The following is a 17,993-nucleotide window of genomic DNA, read 5'->3' as shown; positions in this document are numbered from 1 at the left end:
ATAAATTTTATTTAAGAAAATGCATTTTAATAAAGCTATTTTACAAGCCTACCAGTATAATAAATTAAGTTTTACAGTCAATAAATATATAATGTTTTGAATAATATAATTTTAACTACTTCAAATTCCCTATTTTACTCTCAGTAATTGTGTCTGTTAATGCATTGAAATAGTTTAATTTCCTAAAAGTTAATTTCAGGGATAGGAAATATAAGCAAAATGTATGACTCTACTAGCTTGAAAAAACATCGTTGCAGTGAACACACTTCTTTTCTTTCTCTGATTTACTTTGGTTGCACATTCTAAATCTCAGCACTCAAATGGACTTTAGAGTAACCTGGTTATAAATTCTTATTCTATATTCAAGAAAACTAATGGTTAGTTTTCCCTAGTTATCCCAGCAAGTCAATTATATTGTCTAGAATAATGTATTTCCTTTTGAACTATAGTCCTCACTTGCTGAATATTTGTTAATTATTTAAAAATCATAGAATTTTAGAATTATAGAATCATAGAATTATTCTCATCTGTAGTTGAACACACATGGTCTAGTAATTAGTGAATAGCAGCTGTTAACCATTCAGAATAGCTCTATCAACATTTTCTTTAGTATTTTTTATACTTCTACTTTATTAACACCAGGTTAGTGCTTTTTAAATACATTGTTACTGAAAGAAGGTTGCTTTCTCTACAAATCAGTTGTTTGTAGAGAAACAAACAATCAGTTGTACAATTATTATTGTACGAGTTTACCACACCATTCCTATACTTTGACTTACTGTTCTAGAATTGTCTTTGCCTGACATGATTTTATGTATTTATTTATTTACTTATTGTTTGTTTCTAATGTCTATAAAATGTTCTAATGTAGACGTTTACTTTTCCATATATTATGGATTCTGTATAATTTACATTGCGATTGCATGTGCGTAACCTTCTAAATTAAACTGTGCTTTTTCAACAAAATAATGAGTCTAAAATACAAAGCTATTTAGTTAACATTTCAATTTTGATTTAATATTAAAATCTCAATGTATGTTAATGTAGTACATTCACAAATTGACTTAGGAAATCTTATTACAGTGAAAAAGCTACTATAATAAGTTGTTCCCTTACATAAATAAATAAATGACCAATATTACTAGCGGCTATAAGCAGCATGGGGAAAAAAATGGAAGGAGTCTTTTATCCTAGTTTTTAGAGGGCATCAGCAGCTTGCTTTTATGAAAAAGTAACAGCTAAATGCACTGCAAATAATTTGCAGTAATCCAGTTCAGTGATTCATGTGTCTGCTTTAATGGGTCATAATTCAGGGTAAAGTAACTGAGTGCAGTCAGAGTGCAGACACTGCTTATGCCAGGGACAGTATCTCTTCATAAAACACACCTCAGGAGAAGCAGTTTGCCAGCCCCTAATACTCTCTGATGTTTTGATGTCCTGCATATTTTTCCGATTAAGTTTTGAGTGCCATGTTTTTAGTTGTATTTCCACATTCATTATTCTCACGTAGACCCTTCAGCGGGTTTGCCATATATGATTATTTTTTTAATGATGCCTTTCTTTCCACTTCAGCAGTTTAATAATCTAGCACATGGCTGCTTCTCAGTACTCAGCATTCACCTCCCCAGTACTGAAGAGGACATGTGCTTTGGCTTCAAAATTCCATTTGCAGCGTTAGAAATGCATATTCCCTATGGAACAACATTTGTTTGACATAACCATTCATTTTTATTATCTCTTTAAATATGTTTATCCAGAGTTATCAATAATCATAAATAACTGTATTCTCATCTTGTTCTGTTTTTTTCCAACAGACAAAATTGCTTACCCAGTACATATTAAATCTCGGCAAGTATGATCAAAACTACGACATCAGAGACCGTACAAGATTTATTAGGCAGCTTATTGTTCCGAATGAGAAGAGTGGAGCTTTAAGTAAATATGCCAAAAAAATATTCCTAGCACAAAAACCTGCACCAGTGCTTGAGTCTCCTTTTAAAGGTATTATTATTATTAGAATATAACTGCACAATAGATGTTACATAAAAAATGTGACAATATATTCCATTTCTAATGTGTTTAAAATTTATCTCTTAGGAAATATAAATGATGTGCATATATAAATATTTAAAAACAGTATGCTTGCTATTCATTCATGTGTTCTCCAGAGCAAGCTTTATATTAGTTAAAGTTTATATTTTATAGACCTTACTTACCTAAATAATTTCAATCTTCTGATTTCATTTTTATCCTTACTAAGCAGTTTAACTGAACAATAGATAAAAGGTGTATTGTTCTTGTGACATTGGCTTCATTATTATTTTAAATAGTTTTATTTAATAAGGAATATAATTCATCTTATTAGTTGTTACTAATTAAATATTTTATGTACACTAACACAAACTTTTTTAGAGATAATTATTTCATAAAAGTGTTTTTGTATATTTAAATTTGTTTTTCAAAGGTAGAAGTTGACTTATTTTTTTCCCAGCTTTTAAAAAAGTAAATTGATTGATCATTTTCACGAGTAGCCATTATAGTTGGAATCAGATGATTATGTACCTTGGTTTTCATTTTGTCTCTTATTTAATTCTTGTAAAGTGATAAAAAGCAGTTTAGTTTCATAGAAAAACTATTAAAATTCTGGATGTGTTTTTGCCGAGGCATGTATATGGATTGTTTAACTGTGCTGTCATTCTTAATATTCACAGTAAAGTAATTTTTAGAGAAGCTACATTTCAGAGCAACACCTCTAAACACACTGACTGATTAGCTTTTTTATTGACCATTATGGGGAAGATTATTATAATCTATGGACTGAAATCAGTTTTTTGACCTATGAAGAGCTTCCTAGTTTATATTTATTTCTTGACATTTGAGGTAATATGCCAATTACCTTGAGTTCTGATTAGGATTGTTCAGTCTTACATATAGCTCATATTGTTTATTTTCTATTTTCCTGTATTTTAATAGATAGGGATCATTTCCAGCTTGGTACGTTATCTCACATTCTCAACACTAAAGCCAATGGGTACCTGGAATTATCTGATTGGCCAGAGGTGGCACCTGACCCATCAGTTCGAAATGTAGAAGTAATAGAGTTGGTAAGTTGATCTTTCTGTAATTAATTTTGTCAAGCAGCAGGATGGTCATTTTGCATAAAAGCTTTTTTAGAGGTATTGCCCTGGTATTTTTAAGTGTTATGTGTTAGATACATCTCACTATTATGGGAACTAAAAATTGTAGTATTCTTACGTCATTGTACATGTGCTGTTCTTTTCTCCAAGGAAATAGAGAATTGAATTCTCTGCATCAGTGCTACCCACATGTGGTACTGCATTTGTAGCTTCGTAGATTCAATTTCTAAGATACTTAGTTTCATTGGATTGAGCTTTTTCTATTTTATTTAGAGATTTGTAAGCTTCCTGCCAATGTTTTTCTAAATAATTTTTGCTGTTCTCTTCTAGAGAAACTATACAAAGTGTTCTGGATCTTCTGATGAACATATTTTAAGTGAAGCCTAAACATAAATAGGGAGCACTGTGTACCAAACATGTCCTTAGACAAGGTCAAAGTTAAAATAAATAATATGTTGCTTTCACATTAGGAAAAAAACCCTTCTATATAAATAATCTTTTCCTGGAGCTTTAAAAAATGCTGGCTATTTTTAACTTCATTTCCTAATATATTATTTATTTCCTAATATATTTATTTCTCTTTCTTATATAAACAAGAAAAATAGAGGATATTCTTATTGTCTTTAGAGATTTGATTATATGAAATATGCCTAAGTCTTTTTAAAGTAGAATTAATAAAAAGCACAATTAGTTACTACATTCTGGATGCTTTTCTGGTAAAGAAGTTATATTAAACAAGGATTCAGATAACCAGAGTTCTTTACTACTAATGCTTATAGGAAAGTCAGTTAACCTTCTTTCCTATTAACTTATCATATGCAATGGGAAAAAAATCTTTATTACTTTAATCAGAATTTCTATAATGGGCATAGTCATGTAATTTAATCCTTTTGAGAAATATGATTCTCTTAACTATTCAGACTTAACTCCGGTGTTGGAGCATGGCCAGAAGCAATAATAAACAATAATGGCTACACTTAGCAAACACAGGCAGTGTACATTGATAATGTTTTATGAACATTGTTTTTATGAAACTACATAATGATTTTTAAGTGTTGATTATTGTGGTTCCCATTTTGCAGATGAGTAAACTGAGGTTCAGAGAGCCTAAGTAAAGTGCCCAAGTTCACAAACTAGTAAATGAAGCAACTGAGATTTCAACCCAGATCCGTCAAGAGCCCATTGTCCATGCTCTTACTATTATTTTAGTATTATATAATATGAAGAGAGGAGAGGAAGCGCAAGCTTATTTGCAGATCTGTACTACCTTTAGTACCTAGCATCATCATTTTCATGTTGTGACAAATTGTATTTAGAGATGATTTTTAAAAATGTAATCTTATTAAAATTAATTGCATGTATATTCCTCGCAATTAAGTATGCTGATTTTCACTCAAATCTACATATTCTTAAGCACTCTACAAAAAGATTGGCTTATTTGTGCTACTTTTGGTCAGATGTTAGAATATAAGAGAATGGTTTTTGTTATGATTCTTTCCACACATATACGTTCTCTGTTAATTTGTTATGCCTGCTTGTTGTTTTATGGTTCTATCCTTTTTGATTATTGGTTATGTAATTTTTAGGCTGAAGTAGGACCATTTATTTATTTTCTTCTTTACTTCCACTCCTCCCTCCTCCTTGCCATCCCGTTTCACCAAAAAAATAAAAATAAAAATAGTTTATCTTCCCAGAAATGGATAACAATGCTATGCAGTTTAATTTGGTCTCAGCAGTATCCTTATTTTGGCTGATAGATTGGTTGGTTGGATGGCTTATTCCATTTTCATGTGCTCTTCTAAGCATTAACTACCTTACAGGGACAGTACTTAAATAACCTATTTTCTTATGTTCATTTCACCTGCCCAGTTCAACAGCAACAAATTGATTTCTTTTTCATTTTGCTGACTACATTCTGGAAATTAATAATTGCTAACTTATTCATGGAGAATAATTATACAGTCTGGTTGAAGAAAACTTTTACTATCCATTGATGCCATGCAGAAAACATTTTCAACCTGTCTCTGGATATATTGGCTTAAAATTATACTGTAAAAGATACAATTAAATATAAAAATATCAGATACAACTGTAACAATGCAAAATGTCTTTCTTGCCTTTCACTCTACTTCACACCCATCCAAAGTCACATCAATATATTTTATGCATATAATACATTGTGTTATCCTAGTTTTACTATAAAGAGATCTTATAGGATCACATATTGATACTGTGAAATATAACTTAGTAAGAAAAATGGCCTAGGTTTAGATAATCTGATATTTTAATTAAAACAACAGAGAACCTAGTCATACTGACACTGAAAGTCACTTTGAATTATATACTACCATTTCTAGGGTATCGGATATAATGTCTGCATATTTTGATACCAGTAAGTTTTGAAGAGCCATTAGAATTTTTATTCTTTTTGCTTAGTTCTAGAAAATCTTTTTCCCTTCCATTACAGAAAGACTCTTTTGCATATCAAGGGTATTTTGCTTTATAAACACTTCTATTATCAATATTTTACCCCTCATAGGAACTATAAAATTAATACCTCTCTATTCTTTTTTCTGTGTTGTTTCTTTTGCTTAGAGTAATATGATTGTCATAGTCTTTAAAGATCATAACAAAAATTAAAATATATTGTTTAATACTCCATGAAGAGATAGTTGATAACTATGTCAATTTGCCCTTTAAACACAGAAGCCTGATTTCCTTTATTTGTTGGTTTAGCCTTCCTGAAAGCCATAGTCTAAGTAATTTTTTCTTGTAAATTGACCTGATACACTTTTTATAAGACTTCAGAAAATTATTTTTTGGATTTAAGAAAAGTAAGAACTTGTTTACTAAATACAGGAAAATTTTGTTCTTAGAATACTATATTCATATTTGAAGTACAGAGCATTTTAAATATATAGAAAGAAAGCAGTATTACTGATATTATATATCTTATTCACATATGTTTGAGTAATTTTTACTTGTCTTTCTATAATTGTCCATATAGTAATTTTTCTAAGTTACTGAAGCTTATCTTGTTATTATGAAGCATATCTTAAGCCCTTAAGTTCTGTAAGATCAGTGATTTTCAGTGGAGATCTTTACACAAAATAAACCTGTATCAGACTTGCACCAGACCAATTAAGTCAGAATCTTAGGAGGTAAATCTCAGGCATTAGCTTTTTTAGCATTAGTATTTTTATTGTTTAAATATTTTTAAAAATTTTCTTACATGATTCTACTGTGCATCCAGTGTTCTTGAATAAGAAGCTTTGTTACGCTGTAAATTCCCTTCCAATAGAATGTATACTCTAGCAAACTAGCACATAGTAGAAATTCAGTTAAAAGTGTGATACATTTATGAGTATTAACCATTTTGACCTTTTAAAAAATAGGCATTTCCCTGTCCTTTAAAAGAGAGTATATGAACTTTGGTTTAATTTTTCTTGATGAATGAAGGTCACAATTATGAAAATAGTTTATTTTAAGCCCTGGCTGGCGTAGCTCAGTGGATTGAGCATGGGCTGCGAACCAAAGTGTTGCAGGTTCGATTCCCAGTCAGGGTACATGCCTGGGTTGCAGGCCATGACCCCCAGCTACCGCACATTGATGTTTCTCTCTCTGTCTCTCTCCCTCTCTAAAAATAAATAAATAAAATCTTTTAAAAAATGGTTTATTTTACTATAATATACTGTATTAGAGTTTTTAAAGGGCTATTCAAAAACTAATAATTACTGTGCCAGATATCTGTGTATAAAATGTCCAAAAATCCTTGTTCTCCAAAAGCTGACATTCTCACAGCCATAAACTAACAATAAAAGTTAATATATAAATAGTATAGGATATTAGAAAGTAAGAAGTTCTGTAATGGAAGAAAAAAGATGAGAGCAAAGTATGGGAGGTTGGAATTTTAAATAGAATGGTCCTTCTGGAGATGACATTGGTGCAAAGATGTGATGGAAGTGAGGGAGTTACCCGGGGGAGAGATTGGAAGTGGGAACAGCTGGGACAAAGTCCCTAAGATGGGTGCTTACCTGGGGTGTTTGAAGGAACAGTGGCTGGAACAGAGTAGGCAGCAGGGAGTGCAGCAGAAGGAGGTTTGGCATGGGCATGTAGGGCCATGCAGACTGTTCCAAGGACCTGGGTTTTTTCTCTGACTGAAATGGGGATCTGTTGCAGGGTTTCAAACCAACTGGGCTTGATTGTACTTTACGGTTTAAAATTTTTTTAAAATTTTTTACAATTTATTATTTTATTACAATTAATATTATTATTATATATTAGTTTCAGGTATACAGAATAGTAGTTAGACAATTACATAATTTTGTGAAGTGGTACCCGAATAATTCTAGTACCTACCTGATATCATACAACGTTATTAAAAGATGAATGGATTAAATAGTCATGGGGATGTACAGTACAATATAGGGAATGTAGTCAATAATATAGTCAGACTTAGATTTTACTAGAATTATTCTAGCTTCTGTGTTGAGCAAACTGGGAGTGGGGTTAGAGGTGAGATAACCAGTTAGCAGTAATCCGGGGGAGAGAGATGGCTCTGACCAAGGTGTTAAGGGAACAAGGTGGCTTGATTGATTATATGTTTAGGAAATGAGGGAAGGAGAGAAATCAAGGATCACTCCAGGATTTAGACTGTTGAGAAGGTTAGGGCTATTTATTGCCTACGGTAAATATTTTCATTGTTTTTCTCTTACATCAATATCAAGCTGTGAACTTGCATTTCTTCTTGCTGTTATTGTGTCTACCTCTAATTGCCCTCATCTCTTCAAGACTTTAGTTTAAATCTTCTGTAGACCAACAAATATAAAAGTGTTTAAAATTGTATGTAAAAATGAGGTTGTTGGTTTAACATGTTATGAGCCCTGAGAGTTTGTGGTCCTCTATTCAGAGGCAAAGGGAACCAGCCTTAATGCCAGGACTTGCCACGGTTACCTTCTCTGCTGAGGCCTTAAACTTCCTTCTGAGTTCACAGTGTATTCGGAATGATTGAGTTTGCCAGAAGACTGAATCGTCAATGAGAATTCCTTTATATTTCCATTTTTACTTTTTCTTAAACAGGCAAAAGAAAGGACACCATCAGGAAAAGCAAAGAAAGAGAATCCTCCTAAGAAATTTTATTCTGAATCTGAGGAGGAAGAGGACTCTTCTGACAGCAGCAGTGACAGTGGTGGGTTTTATAATTTGTTAAAAAACATTATTCACTGTAGTTTCCATGCTGTACCTCCAACAAAACAGTAAGACCTAGTACATAATATTCAATAAGTGAGTTTTTAAAAACTTTCTGCTATTATAATAATTCCTTTCATTTACATATCTCTGTTTAGTTTTCAAAGTAATTTCCAGTCCCTTCTTATTTGTCATTGCCTCTTGGACACAGCTAATAAATGATAGAGTTGAAAAGAAACTCATGCCTTTCTGAATTCTAACCTACACTTCCTATTATAGTCATCGGTGTATTGAAAAACATGATTTTACTTTTGATAAGCCTTTAGTGGTGCCTTTAAAAAAGTAGCTTTATACATTTTATACTCTTATTTCTACCTGTATAGAGATAAAACTAAAATTAATAAATCCCTTATATATTATAAAGAAACCAAGAATTAAAAGATTGAGGGTAGCCAAATACAATAAAAATAATGCTAAATTGGAAGGATTTATAAGTCCTGGGTTTTATCTGTGTAAATTGAATACGGCACTTACCTCTCTCTACATCTGATAAATGAAGACACAGAGTTAGATGCTTCTATTTAAATCATTTTTTTCAGTTACAGTTGGCATACAATATTAACTTCAAGTGTACACCCCAGTGATTGAACAATGTATATATTACTAAGTGATCATCCCGATAATCGTGCCCATCCAACACTGTACATAGTTATTAGGGTATTGTTGACTATATTCTCTATGCTTTATGTTACAGCCCCACGACTATTCTGTAACAACTATTTGTACTTCTTAATCCCTTCACCTTTTTCACCCATCCGCCTAAACCTCCTCCCTTTTAGCAACCATCAAAATGGTTTGTTATCTGCATCTAAGAGTCTGTTCTGCTTGTTCATTTATTTTGTTTTTAGATTTGGTTGTTGATGGATAGGTAGTTATTGCCATTGTGTTCTATTTTTATCTTTTTCTCTTCTTTTTTTAATCTTTTTTTATTGTTGTTTTACAGTTGTCCCATTTTTTTCCCCTTTGCCCTTCTCTGCCCTTCTCACCCCTGCTTCCACAGTCAGTTCCCACACCATGTCCATGGGTCATTCATACATTTTCTTTTTCTAGTGCCTTCCCCTTTTTTTCCACCATTATTCCCTTCTCCATTCCCCTTTGGTTACTTGCAGTCTGTTCCATGTTTCTGTGCTTGTGGTTCTATTTTATTCGTTAGTTTAATTTGATAGATTCTTCTCTCAAAATAAATAGATTCTTCTTGTAGGTGAGATCATATGGTATTCATCTTTCACTGCCTGGCTCATTTCACTTAGCAAAATACTTTCTAGTTTGTCCATGCTGTCACAAAGGGTAGGAATTCCTTCTTTCTTTCTGTTGTGTAGTATTGAATTGTGTAAATATAGTTTTTTGATCCACTCATTTACTGATAGAGAATAGGTTGTTTCCAGCACTTGGCTATTGTAAATAGTGCCACTGTGAACATAGGGGTGCATAAGTTCTTTTGAATTGGTGTTTCGGGGTTCTTAGGGTATATTCCCAATAGCAGAATCACTGGGTCAAAACAATTCTGTTTTAGTTTTTTGAGGATCTTCCATACTGCTTTCCACAGTGGTTACATCAGTCTCATTCCTGCCAGCAATACACTAGGGTTCCCTTTTTTCCACATCCTCATAGCACTTATTGTTTATTGACTTATTAATGATGGCCATTCTAATGGCTGTGAGGTGGTATCGCATTGTGGTTTTAAATTTGCATCTCTCTGACAGCTAGTGATGTTGAGCATCTTTTCATATGTCTGTGGACCATCTATATGCCCTCTTTGGAGAAGTGTCTATTCAGAATCTTTGCCCATTTTTTAGTTGGATTGTTTGTCTTCCTGGTATTGTGTCATATGAATTCTTTATATATTTTGGATATCAGACTCTTGTCCAAGATATCATTGGCAAATATGTTCTCCCATACAGTCGGTTCCCTTTTCATTTTCCTAATTATTTCTTTAGCTGAGCAGAAGCTTTTTAGTTTGATGTAGTTCCGTTTGTTTATTTTTCATTTATTTCCCTTGCCCTAGGAGATATATCGGCAAAAATATTGCTATGTGGGATATCTGAAATTTTCCTGCCTGTGTTGTCCCTTACAACATTATGCTGTCACAACTTATATTTAAGTCTTTTATCCATCTTGAGTTTATTCTAGTGTATGGTGTAAAGTTTGTGGCCTTGTTTCATTTTTTTTTTTTGCATGTACCAGTCCAGTTCTCCTAACATCATTTATTGAAGAGGCCATCTTTACTCCATTGTATGCTCCTGCCCCTTTGTCAAATATTAATTGACCACAGAGGCTTGGGTTTATTTCTGGAATCTGTTCTGTTCCATTGATCTATGTGTCTGTTCTTATACCAGTACCAGGCTGTTTTGATGATAGTGGCCTTGTAGTGTAGTTTGATATCAGGTATTGTGATCCCTCCTACTTTGTTCTTCTCAAGATAGTTGAGGCTATTCCAGATATTTTTTGATTACATATAAATTTTTGAAATATTCGTTCTAGTTCTGTGAAATATGCCATTGGTATTTTAATAGGAATTGCATTGAATCTATAGATTGCTTTGGGTACTATGGACATTTTAATGATGTTAATTCTTCCAATCCGTGAACCATGTATATGCTTCCATTTATTTGTATCTTCCTGAATTTCTCTCTTCAGTGTTGTATAGTTTTCCAAGTACAGGTATTTTACCTCCTTGGTTAAATTTATTACTGTGTACTTTATGTCCCTTGTTGCTATAGTAAATAGGATTTTTTCATAATTTCTGTTTCTGATATTTCATTGTTGGTGTACATACATGCCATTGATTTCTGCATATTGACTTTGTATCCCACTATTATGCCAAGTACACTTATTAGGTTGATTAGTTTTTTGGTGGAGACTGTAGCGTTTTTCTTTGTACCCTATTATGTTGTCTACGAATGACAGTTTTACTTCCTCCTTTCCAATTTGGATGCCTTTTATTTCTTTTTCTTGTCTGATCACTGTGGCTAGAACTTCTAGTACTATGCTGAATAGAAGTGGTGAAAGTAGACAATCTTGTCTTGTTCCTTGAGGGGAAAGCTTTTAGTTTTTGCCTGTTAAATATAATGTTGGCCGTAGGTTTCTCATATATGGCTTTTATTATGATGAGGTATGCTCCCTGTATTCCCACTTTCTGAGTGTTTTTATACTGAATGGGTGCTGGATTTTATCAAATGCTTTTTCAGCATCTATTGATATGATCATGTGATTTTTGTCCTTCATTTTGTTCATATAGTGTATTACATTTATTGATTTGCAATTGTACCATCCTTGCATTCCTGGAATGAATCCTTCTTGATCATGCTGTATGATCTTCTTAACGTATTTCTGAATCCAGATTGCCAATATTTTGTTGAGGATTTTAGTATCTATGTTAATCAAAGATAATGAATGGCCTATAGTTATCTTTCTTTGTTGTGTCTTTACCTGGTTTTGGAATTAGAATGATACTGACCTCATAAAAAGAGTTTGGGAGTCTCCCCTCCTCTTGAATTTTTTAGAATAGTTTGAGAAGGATAGAAGTTAGCTCTTCCCTAAATGTTTAATAAAATTTACCTGGGAAGCCATCTAGTCCAGGGCTTTTGTATGCTGGAAGTTTTTTGATTACTGCTTCAATTTCACTAATTGTTATTGGTCTCCTCAGGCTTTCTGCTTCTTCTTGATTCAGTTTTGTAAAATTATGTGTTTCTAAAAATGTGTCCATTTTACCATGGCTGTCCAATTTATTGACATATAGTTTTTCATAGTAATTTTTTACAGTCCTTGCATTTCTGTGGTATGGGTTGTAACTTCTCCCCTTTCATTTCTGATTTTATTTATTTGGGTCTTCTTTCTTTTTTTCTTGATGAGTCTGGTTAAGGTTTGTCAATTTTGTTTACCTTTTCAAAGAACCAGTTCCTGGATTTATTGATCCCTTGAATTGTTCTTTTAGTCTCTGTGTCATTTAATTCCTCCCTGATTTGATTATTTCCTTTCTTCTGCTCATTCTGGGCTTTCTTGTTGTTTGTCTAGTTCTTGTAGATGTAGGGTTAGGTTGTTCATTTGAGATTTTTATATCTTATTTAGGTAGGCCTGTATTGCTATGAACTTCTCTGTCAGGACTGCCTTTGTTGTGTGTGCCATACGTTTTGGACTGTTGTGTGTTCATTTTCATTTGTTTCCAGATACCTTTTGATTTCTTCCTTGATCTCACTGTTGACCTATTCATTATTTAATAACATGTCATTGAGTCTCCATGTAATTGAATGGTTTTGAGTTTTTTCATTGAGTTGGTTTCTAGTTCCAATCCATTGTGATCTGAGCACATGCTTGATATGATTTCAGTTTTCTTGAGTTTGTTGAGGCTTATTTTGTGTCCTGCCATGTGGCTTATTTTTGAAAATGTTCCACAGGCATTTGCAAAGAGTGTATATTTAACTTCTTTGGGGTGAAAGGTTATACACACACACACACACACACACCCATATACACACACATCTCCAGTGTATAAGAATACAACCAGTATATAGAATCAGTATATAAGTCCATTTGATCTATAGTATTGTTCATCACCACAATATTCTTAATAATTCTTTGTTTGAAAGATCTGTCCGTTGTTGACAGTGGGGTGTTAAAATCCCCTACAATGACTGTGTTGTTGTCAGTATCTTTCTTGAAGTCCTCCAAGATTTTCTTTATATATTTAGGTGCCCCTGCGTTGGGAGCACATATGTTTACAAAAGTTATATCCTCTCATTGGACTATTCCCTTAAGTATTATGTAGTGATTTTTTCTGTCACTTTTTATGGCTTTTGTTTTGAAGTTTATTTTGTCTGATGTAAGTATTGCACCCCAAGTTTCTTTTCATGTCTGTTTTTTGGGAATATTTTTTTCTATCTCTTCAGTTTCAAGCTGTGTAGATCTTTTGTTCTGAAGAGGGTCTCTGGTAGACAGCATATATGTGGGTCATGTTTTCTTATTCAGCTGCCCTGTGTCTTTTGATTGGAGTATTTAATCCATATACATTTAAGGTTATTATTGATAGGTACTTACTCATTGCCATTTTTTTTCTGTACTTGTGTTTCTGTCTCTCTCTCTTCTCATTTTTATAGCAGTCCCTATAACACCTCTTGCAGTGCTGGTTTGGTGGAAATGTACTCTTTTAGCCTTCTTTTGTCTGGGAAGCTCTTTATTTCACCTTCCATTTTAAATGAGAGCCTTTGCTGGATAGAGTTGGTCCTTGCTTTCCATTACTTGGAATATTTCATGCCAGTCTTTTCTGGCTTATAGTGTTTCTGTTGAAAAATCAGCTGATAGCCTTATTGGAGCTCCCTTGTATGTTACCAGCTGTTTCTCTGTTGCTGCTGTTCCCTTGTATGTTACTAGCTGTTTTTCCATTGCTGCCTTTAAGATTCTTTTTCCTTAAAATTTGCCATTTTAATTATGACGTTTCTTACATATGGGTTCCTCTTGATTGGGACCCTCTGTGCTTTCCAAACTTGCATGGCTTTTTTTCCTTACCATTTTAGGGAAGTTTTCTGTCATTTTTTCAAAAGGTTTTCTATCCCTTGCTCCTTTTCTTCTCCTTTTGATAGTCCTATGATGTGAATGTTGTTACATTTCATATTGTCCTAAACCTCCCTTAAACTATCATCATTCTTTGTGACCCTTTTTTTCGTGTGTTCCTCTGACTGGATATTTCTTTCTACCTTGTCTTCCAGCTCGCTGATTTGGTCCTCTACTTCATCTAGCCTGTTTTTAATTCCTTCTAGTGTATTTTTCACTTCAGATATTGTATTCTTCATTTCTTCCTGGTTCTTATTCATAGTTTCTATGTTCTTTTTCATGCTGCTGTAACTCCTATAAAGTTCTTTGTAGTTCTCACTGAGTGTCTTGAGCATCCTTATAACCATTATTTTGAATTCTATGTCTGGTAGATTGCTTGCTTCAATTTCATTTATTGCTTTTTTCTGGAGATTCCTTATTTCCTTTCAGTTGGGTAGTTTTTTGTCTCCCCATTTTAGGTAATTCTTTTTGTTTGTTTCTGTGCTTTAGGTTGCTCTGTTTTGCCTTGTCTGTCTTTGTGGAGTGGACTTCTGTGGTGGGAGCTCTGTGGACTCAGTCATGCAGTCTCTTTGATCTCCTGATCTGGATGCTCTAGGGTTACCCTTTATTCATTTTATGTGGGCTCTCTTGCTGTATTTGGGCTTTGATTATTGATGGCTCATTCATTGATGGGATTCTCCCCTCCAGCTGTCTGACTGGGAGTAACAGCCCCTGCCTTGTCTTATATGCAGTTGTATAGGTGCTGGTTAACAAAGCAATACTACCTAGGAAACTAAGCACACACCAGCAAAAATACCCTCCTATTACATTAGCAATATCAACAGCATTTGAGCAAATATTAGTAAAGGTGGAAAGAGATTGAGAAAATATTGTAAGATAGGAAAAATGGAATGTGAGATATCTAAAAGAGAGAAAAATGATTTTGAGTGGGAAGAGGGAGTAAAATAATAAGAGTAGGGAATAGAAACAAGGCAAAGGAAGGGAAAAAATAACATTTAAAACATAAGTAAAACAGGGAAGGGTGATTGCAAAATGGAGTAAGAAAAGGGAAGAGTATAATATGAGGTTTTAAATAACATTTAAAAAGTAGTGAACCAAAGGAAAGAAAATTGCCGAAAAACCACTACAGGCTTAATAACAGCAACTGAGCAAAGATTAATAAAGGTAGAAAGATAATAAGAATATTATACAAAAGAGAAAAGGGAATACGAGATGTCTATAGTAAAGAAAAATTATTTTGAGAAGATGGAGGGAGGAGAAATAGTATAGGGAAGGAATAGGAACAAGGCCTAGAGTGGAAGGGAAAAAATTTACAACAAAAATAAGACAGGGCAGGAAGGCAAAATGGAACAATATAAGGGAGGGGTACAAGGTGAGATTTGAAATAGAAATAAAATTTAAAAATAATATAAAAATCTAAATATAAAGAATAAAAAAGGCAAAGAATAGTGAATTAGTTGGAATACAATTGAAGCAAAAGAAGAAATATTACAAAGCAATGCAAAAGAAAAAAATAATGCAAATTCTGGAGAAAAATGAGGTGGAAATTGTGTGAGCACAGTTTGGTGTTTGCCTTCTGTCTTCTCTTTCCGTATCTTCCTCGGGCTCTTTTCAGCTCATGGTCCCGGGTGGTTCGTCTAACTTCTGGCAGCACCGCCTCTGTTACCTTCACCTGCCGCCTGTTGTGAAGTGCCTTCTGTACTTCTTGGCTTCTAAACTTCATTATCAGCTAAAATTATATTGAATATATAGTTTATTTTTCAGAAGGTCAGCCGCGTATCCGGGTTGGGGGCAGTAGCAAGTGGGCTCGGCTTCCACCTACTTGTCGCCCATCTTCTCCTTTTTTCTCTTCTTAAGAAGACCCTTTAATATTGGATATAATACTGGTTTGGTGGTTATGAACTACTTTGGCTTTTTCTTGTCTGGGAAGCTCTTTATATATGTCTTTTGATTGTAGTCATAGCTTTGCTGAGTAGAGTAATCTTGATTATAGATACTTACTTTTCCTCACTTTGAATATTTCTTGCCACTCACTTCTGGCCTACAAAGTTTTGTGGAGAAATCAGCTGATAGTCTTATGGGAACTCCTTTGTAGGTAACTATCTCCTTTTCTCTTGCTGCTTTTAATATTATCTCTTTGTCTTTAACCTTTTGCATTTTAATTATGTGTCTTGGTGTGGGCCTGTTTGTGTTCATCTTGTTTGGGAGATTGTGTACTTCCAGGACTTGTGTGTCTAGTTCTTTCACCAAGTTTGGGAAGTTTTCTTTCATTATTTTTTCAAATAGGTTTTCAGTTTCTTGCTCTTCCTCTTCTCCTTCTGGCACACCTATGATATGAATGTTGGATTACCATCTGAACTGGAACTTAGATGCTTTTTAAGTCCCTGCAGTATTAAAATTCTGTGAGTGATTTGCATAATGAAAAATATATTGTAATTACTTTCTAACACTTATTACAATTAACCTGATAGACATATTGCACCCAAAATCAAATGACCTGTCTTTCTTCTAAAACTTTTATTCCTTAAGGAACCAAGGTACCTCACTATTACTTGGTTATCCACTGCCGTACTCTAAGGTAATTCACTCATTTTTTTTTTTCTCTTTCCCTTTTCAAAATCTTTGTTTTTAGTTTCTGATCAATTAATCTGTGGTACATTACTTTCTGAAGTAATTAACTGAGAACTAGAGAACATACTTCAATCCAGAGATCTACTTTAAAAAAATATTGAATTTCAGGAAAGATTTATACCATTGGGAATAAATGGTATAAATGGTTTGTATGGTTGAGTATACCGTGTGGATATTTGTCTCCATTCCATTTATTCACAAGCTTATGCCTGTTCATAGTCTAACCTTTTTCAAAACATACTTGAAATATTTTATTAAAAGTAAGACTTTTCATAGTTTGTCTGAATACATATAGTAGTGAGTTATGTTACAGTAGTTCCACTCTAGCTACCAGAGGAAAAAGATAACTTTTCTCACTAGAAGTTAGATGATTAGCCTCCCAGTGAGCAAGTCTTTTTACAACGAACAAACGCCCTCAGGATTTTACTAACCTGAAAATTTAAGTAATGGTGCCTGATGTGAACTGGATTCAGATTTTTGTTTAACTCCCATGTAATTAACACAAGAATAATTTAGATGCTGTAATTTCTTTTCATAATTTATGACATAAGTCAGTTGTCTGAGTTATGTATGTACATGTGTACAACTTTGATATCATAGGAAATTCAGAATATCTTTATTTAGCAGTTTTGTCTTTATAAAATTTCAATAAAATAGATTTTGCTGTTTGTAAAAGCCCAGAATAATAAATGCCTTACTATGGGACAGGCTCTATTGTATCCTAATCTTCTTTACATATTTCAAATCATTTACTCTTTATATAACACCTCCATAATGTAGCTAGTGTTATCCCTGTGTACAGAAAGGGAAACTGAGACCCAGAGAATTTGAATAATTTGCTTAGTCTTACAATTGGAAAGTGGTAAAGCCAGGATCGAACTGTGCATTCCAACTTAAGAACCCATGCTTTTAACCAATATGAGTTATTCCAGAAGAATGTAGGCACTCCTAGCTTTTTACTGTGTGGCACATAAATCCTCATAAAATAGATACTAACTTATTAGGATAGTATTTTAACCACTGGTTCTGTTTCTGCCTAAGGGCACTACATCAGATGGATCACTGTAGGGGCAACAGTTTGTCATGTTTATCTAGAATACAATTCTGTAACTATAATCATTTCAAAGGGTAAAAAGTATGCTTCATTATTAAAATACACATAAATATACTACATGCAGCACTTCTACCAAAGAGACCTAGTATACCATAATTTATACATAAAACATTTAAATGTATAGTTCTTCAGTGTAATTATACCATCTCTTTGACCTATGGAAAACTCCTGTGCTAGCTAAAATAAGCAATAACTTTAATAATTTTACTTGTTGCTTTTGGATTTAGTAATGTTTGGAGATGACTTGAATGGCTCATTTCGCTCTCAAAATTTGTTCTTCAGACTCAACTGTTAGCTTTTTCTTCTCTAAATTAAAT

At 33.3% G+C, this 17,993-nt stretch overlaps 1 protein-coding gene across 2 annotated transcripts in view; it reads left to right on the top strand.

Moving 5' to 3' along the window:
- AP3B1 (adaptor related protein complex 3 subunit beta 1) overlaps positions 1-17,993 on the top strand; it is a 244,170-nt gene that overhangs the window by 131,016 nt on the left and 95,161 nt on the right. For both annotated transcript variants that reach the window (XM_028531358.1, XM_036020449.1), the window contains exons 16-18: positions 1,815-2,001; positions 2,974-3,104; positions 8,217-8,325. In XM_028531358.1, coding sequence (XP_028387159.1) covers positions 1,815-2,001; positions 2,974-3,104; positions 8,217-8,325 — 427 coding nt within the window. The remainder of the gene's footprint in view (positions 1-1,814; positions 2,002-2,973; positions 3,105-8,216; positions 8,326-17,993) is intronic.

Source organism: Phyllostomus discolor, chromosome 3, assembly GCF_004126475.2.
Source record: "Phyllostomus discolor isolate MPI-MPIP mPhyDis1 chromosome 3, mPhyDis1.pri.v3, whole genome shotgun sequence".
In the NCBI taxonomy this organism is placed as follows: domain Eukaryota; kingdom Metazoa; phylum Chordata; class Mammalia; order Chiroptera; family Phyllostomidae; genus Phyllostomus; species Phyllostomus discolor.
Note: the sequence above shows the minus strand (reverse complement) of the source record. Positions and strands in the feature narration are given on the sequence as shown.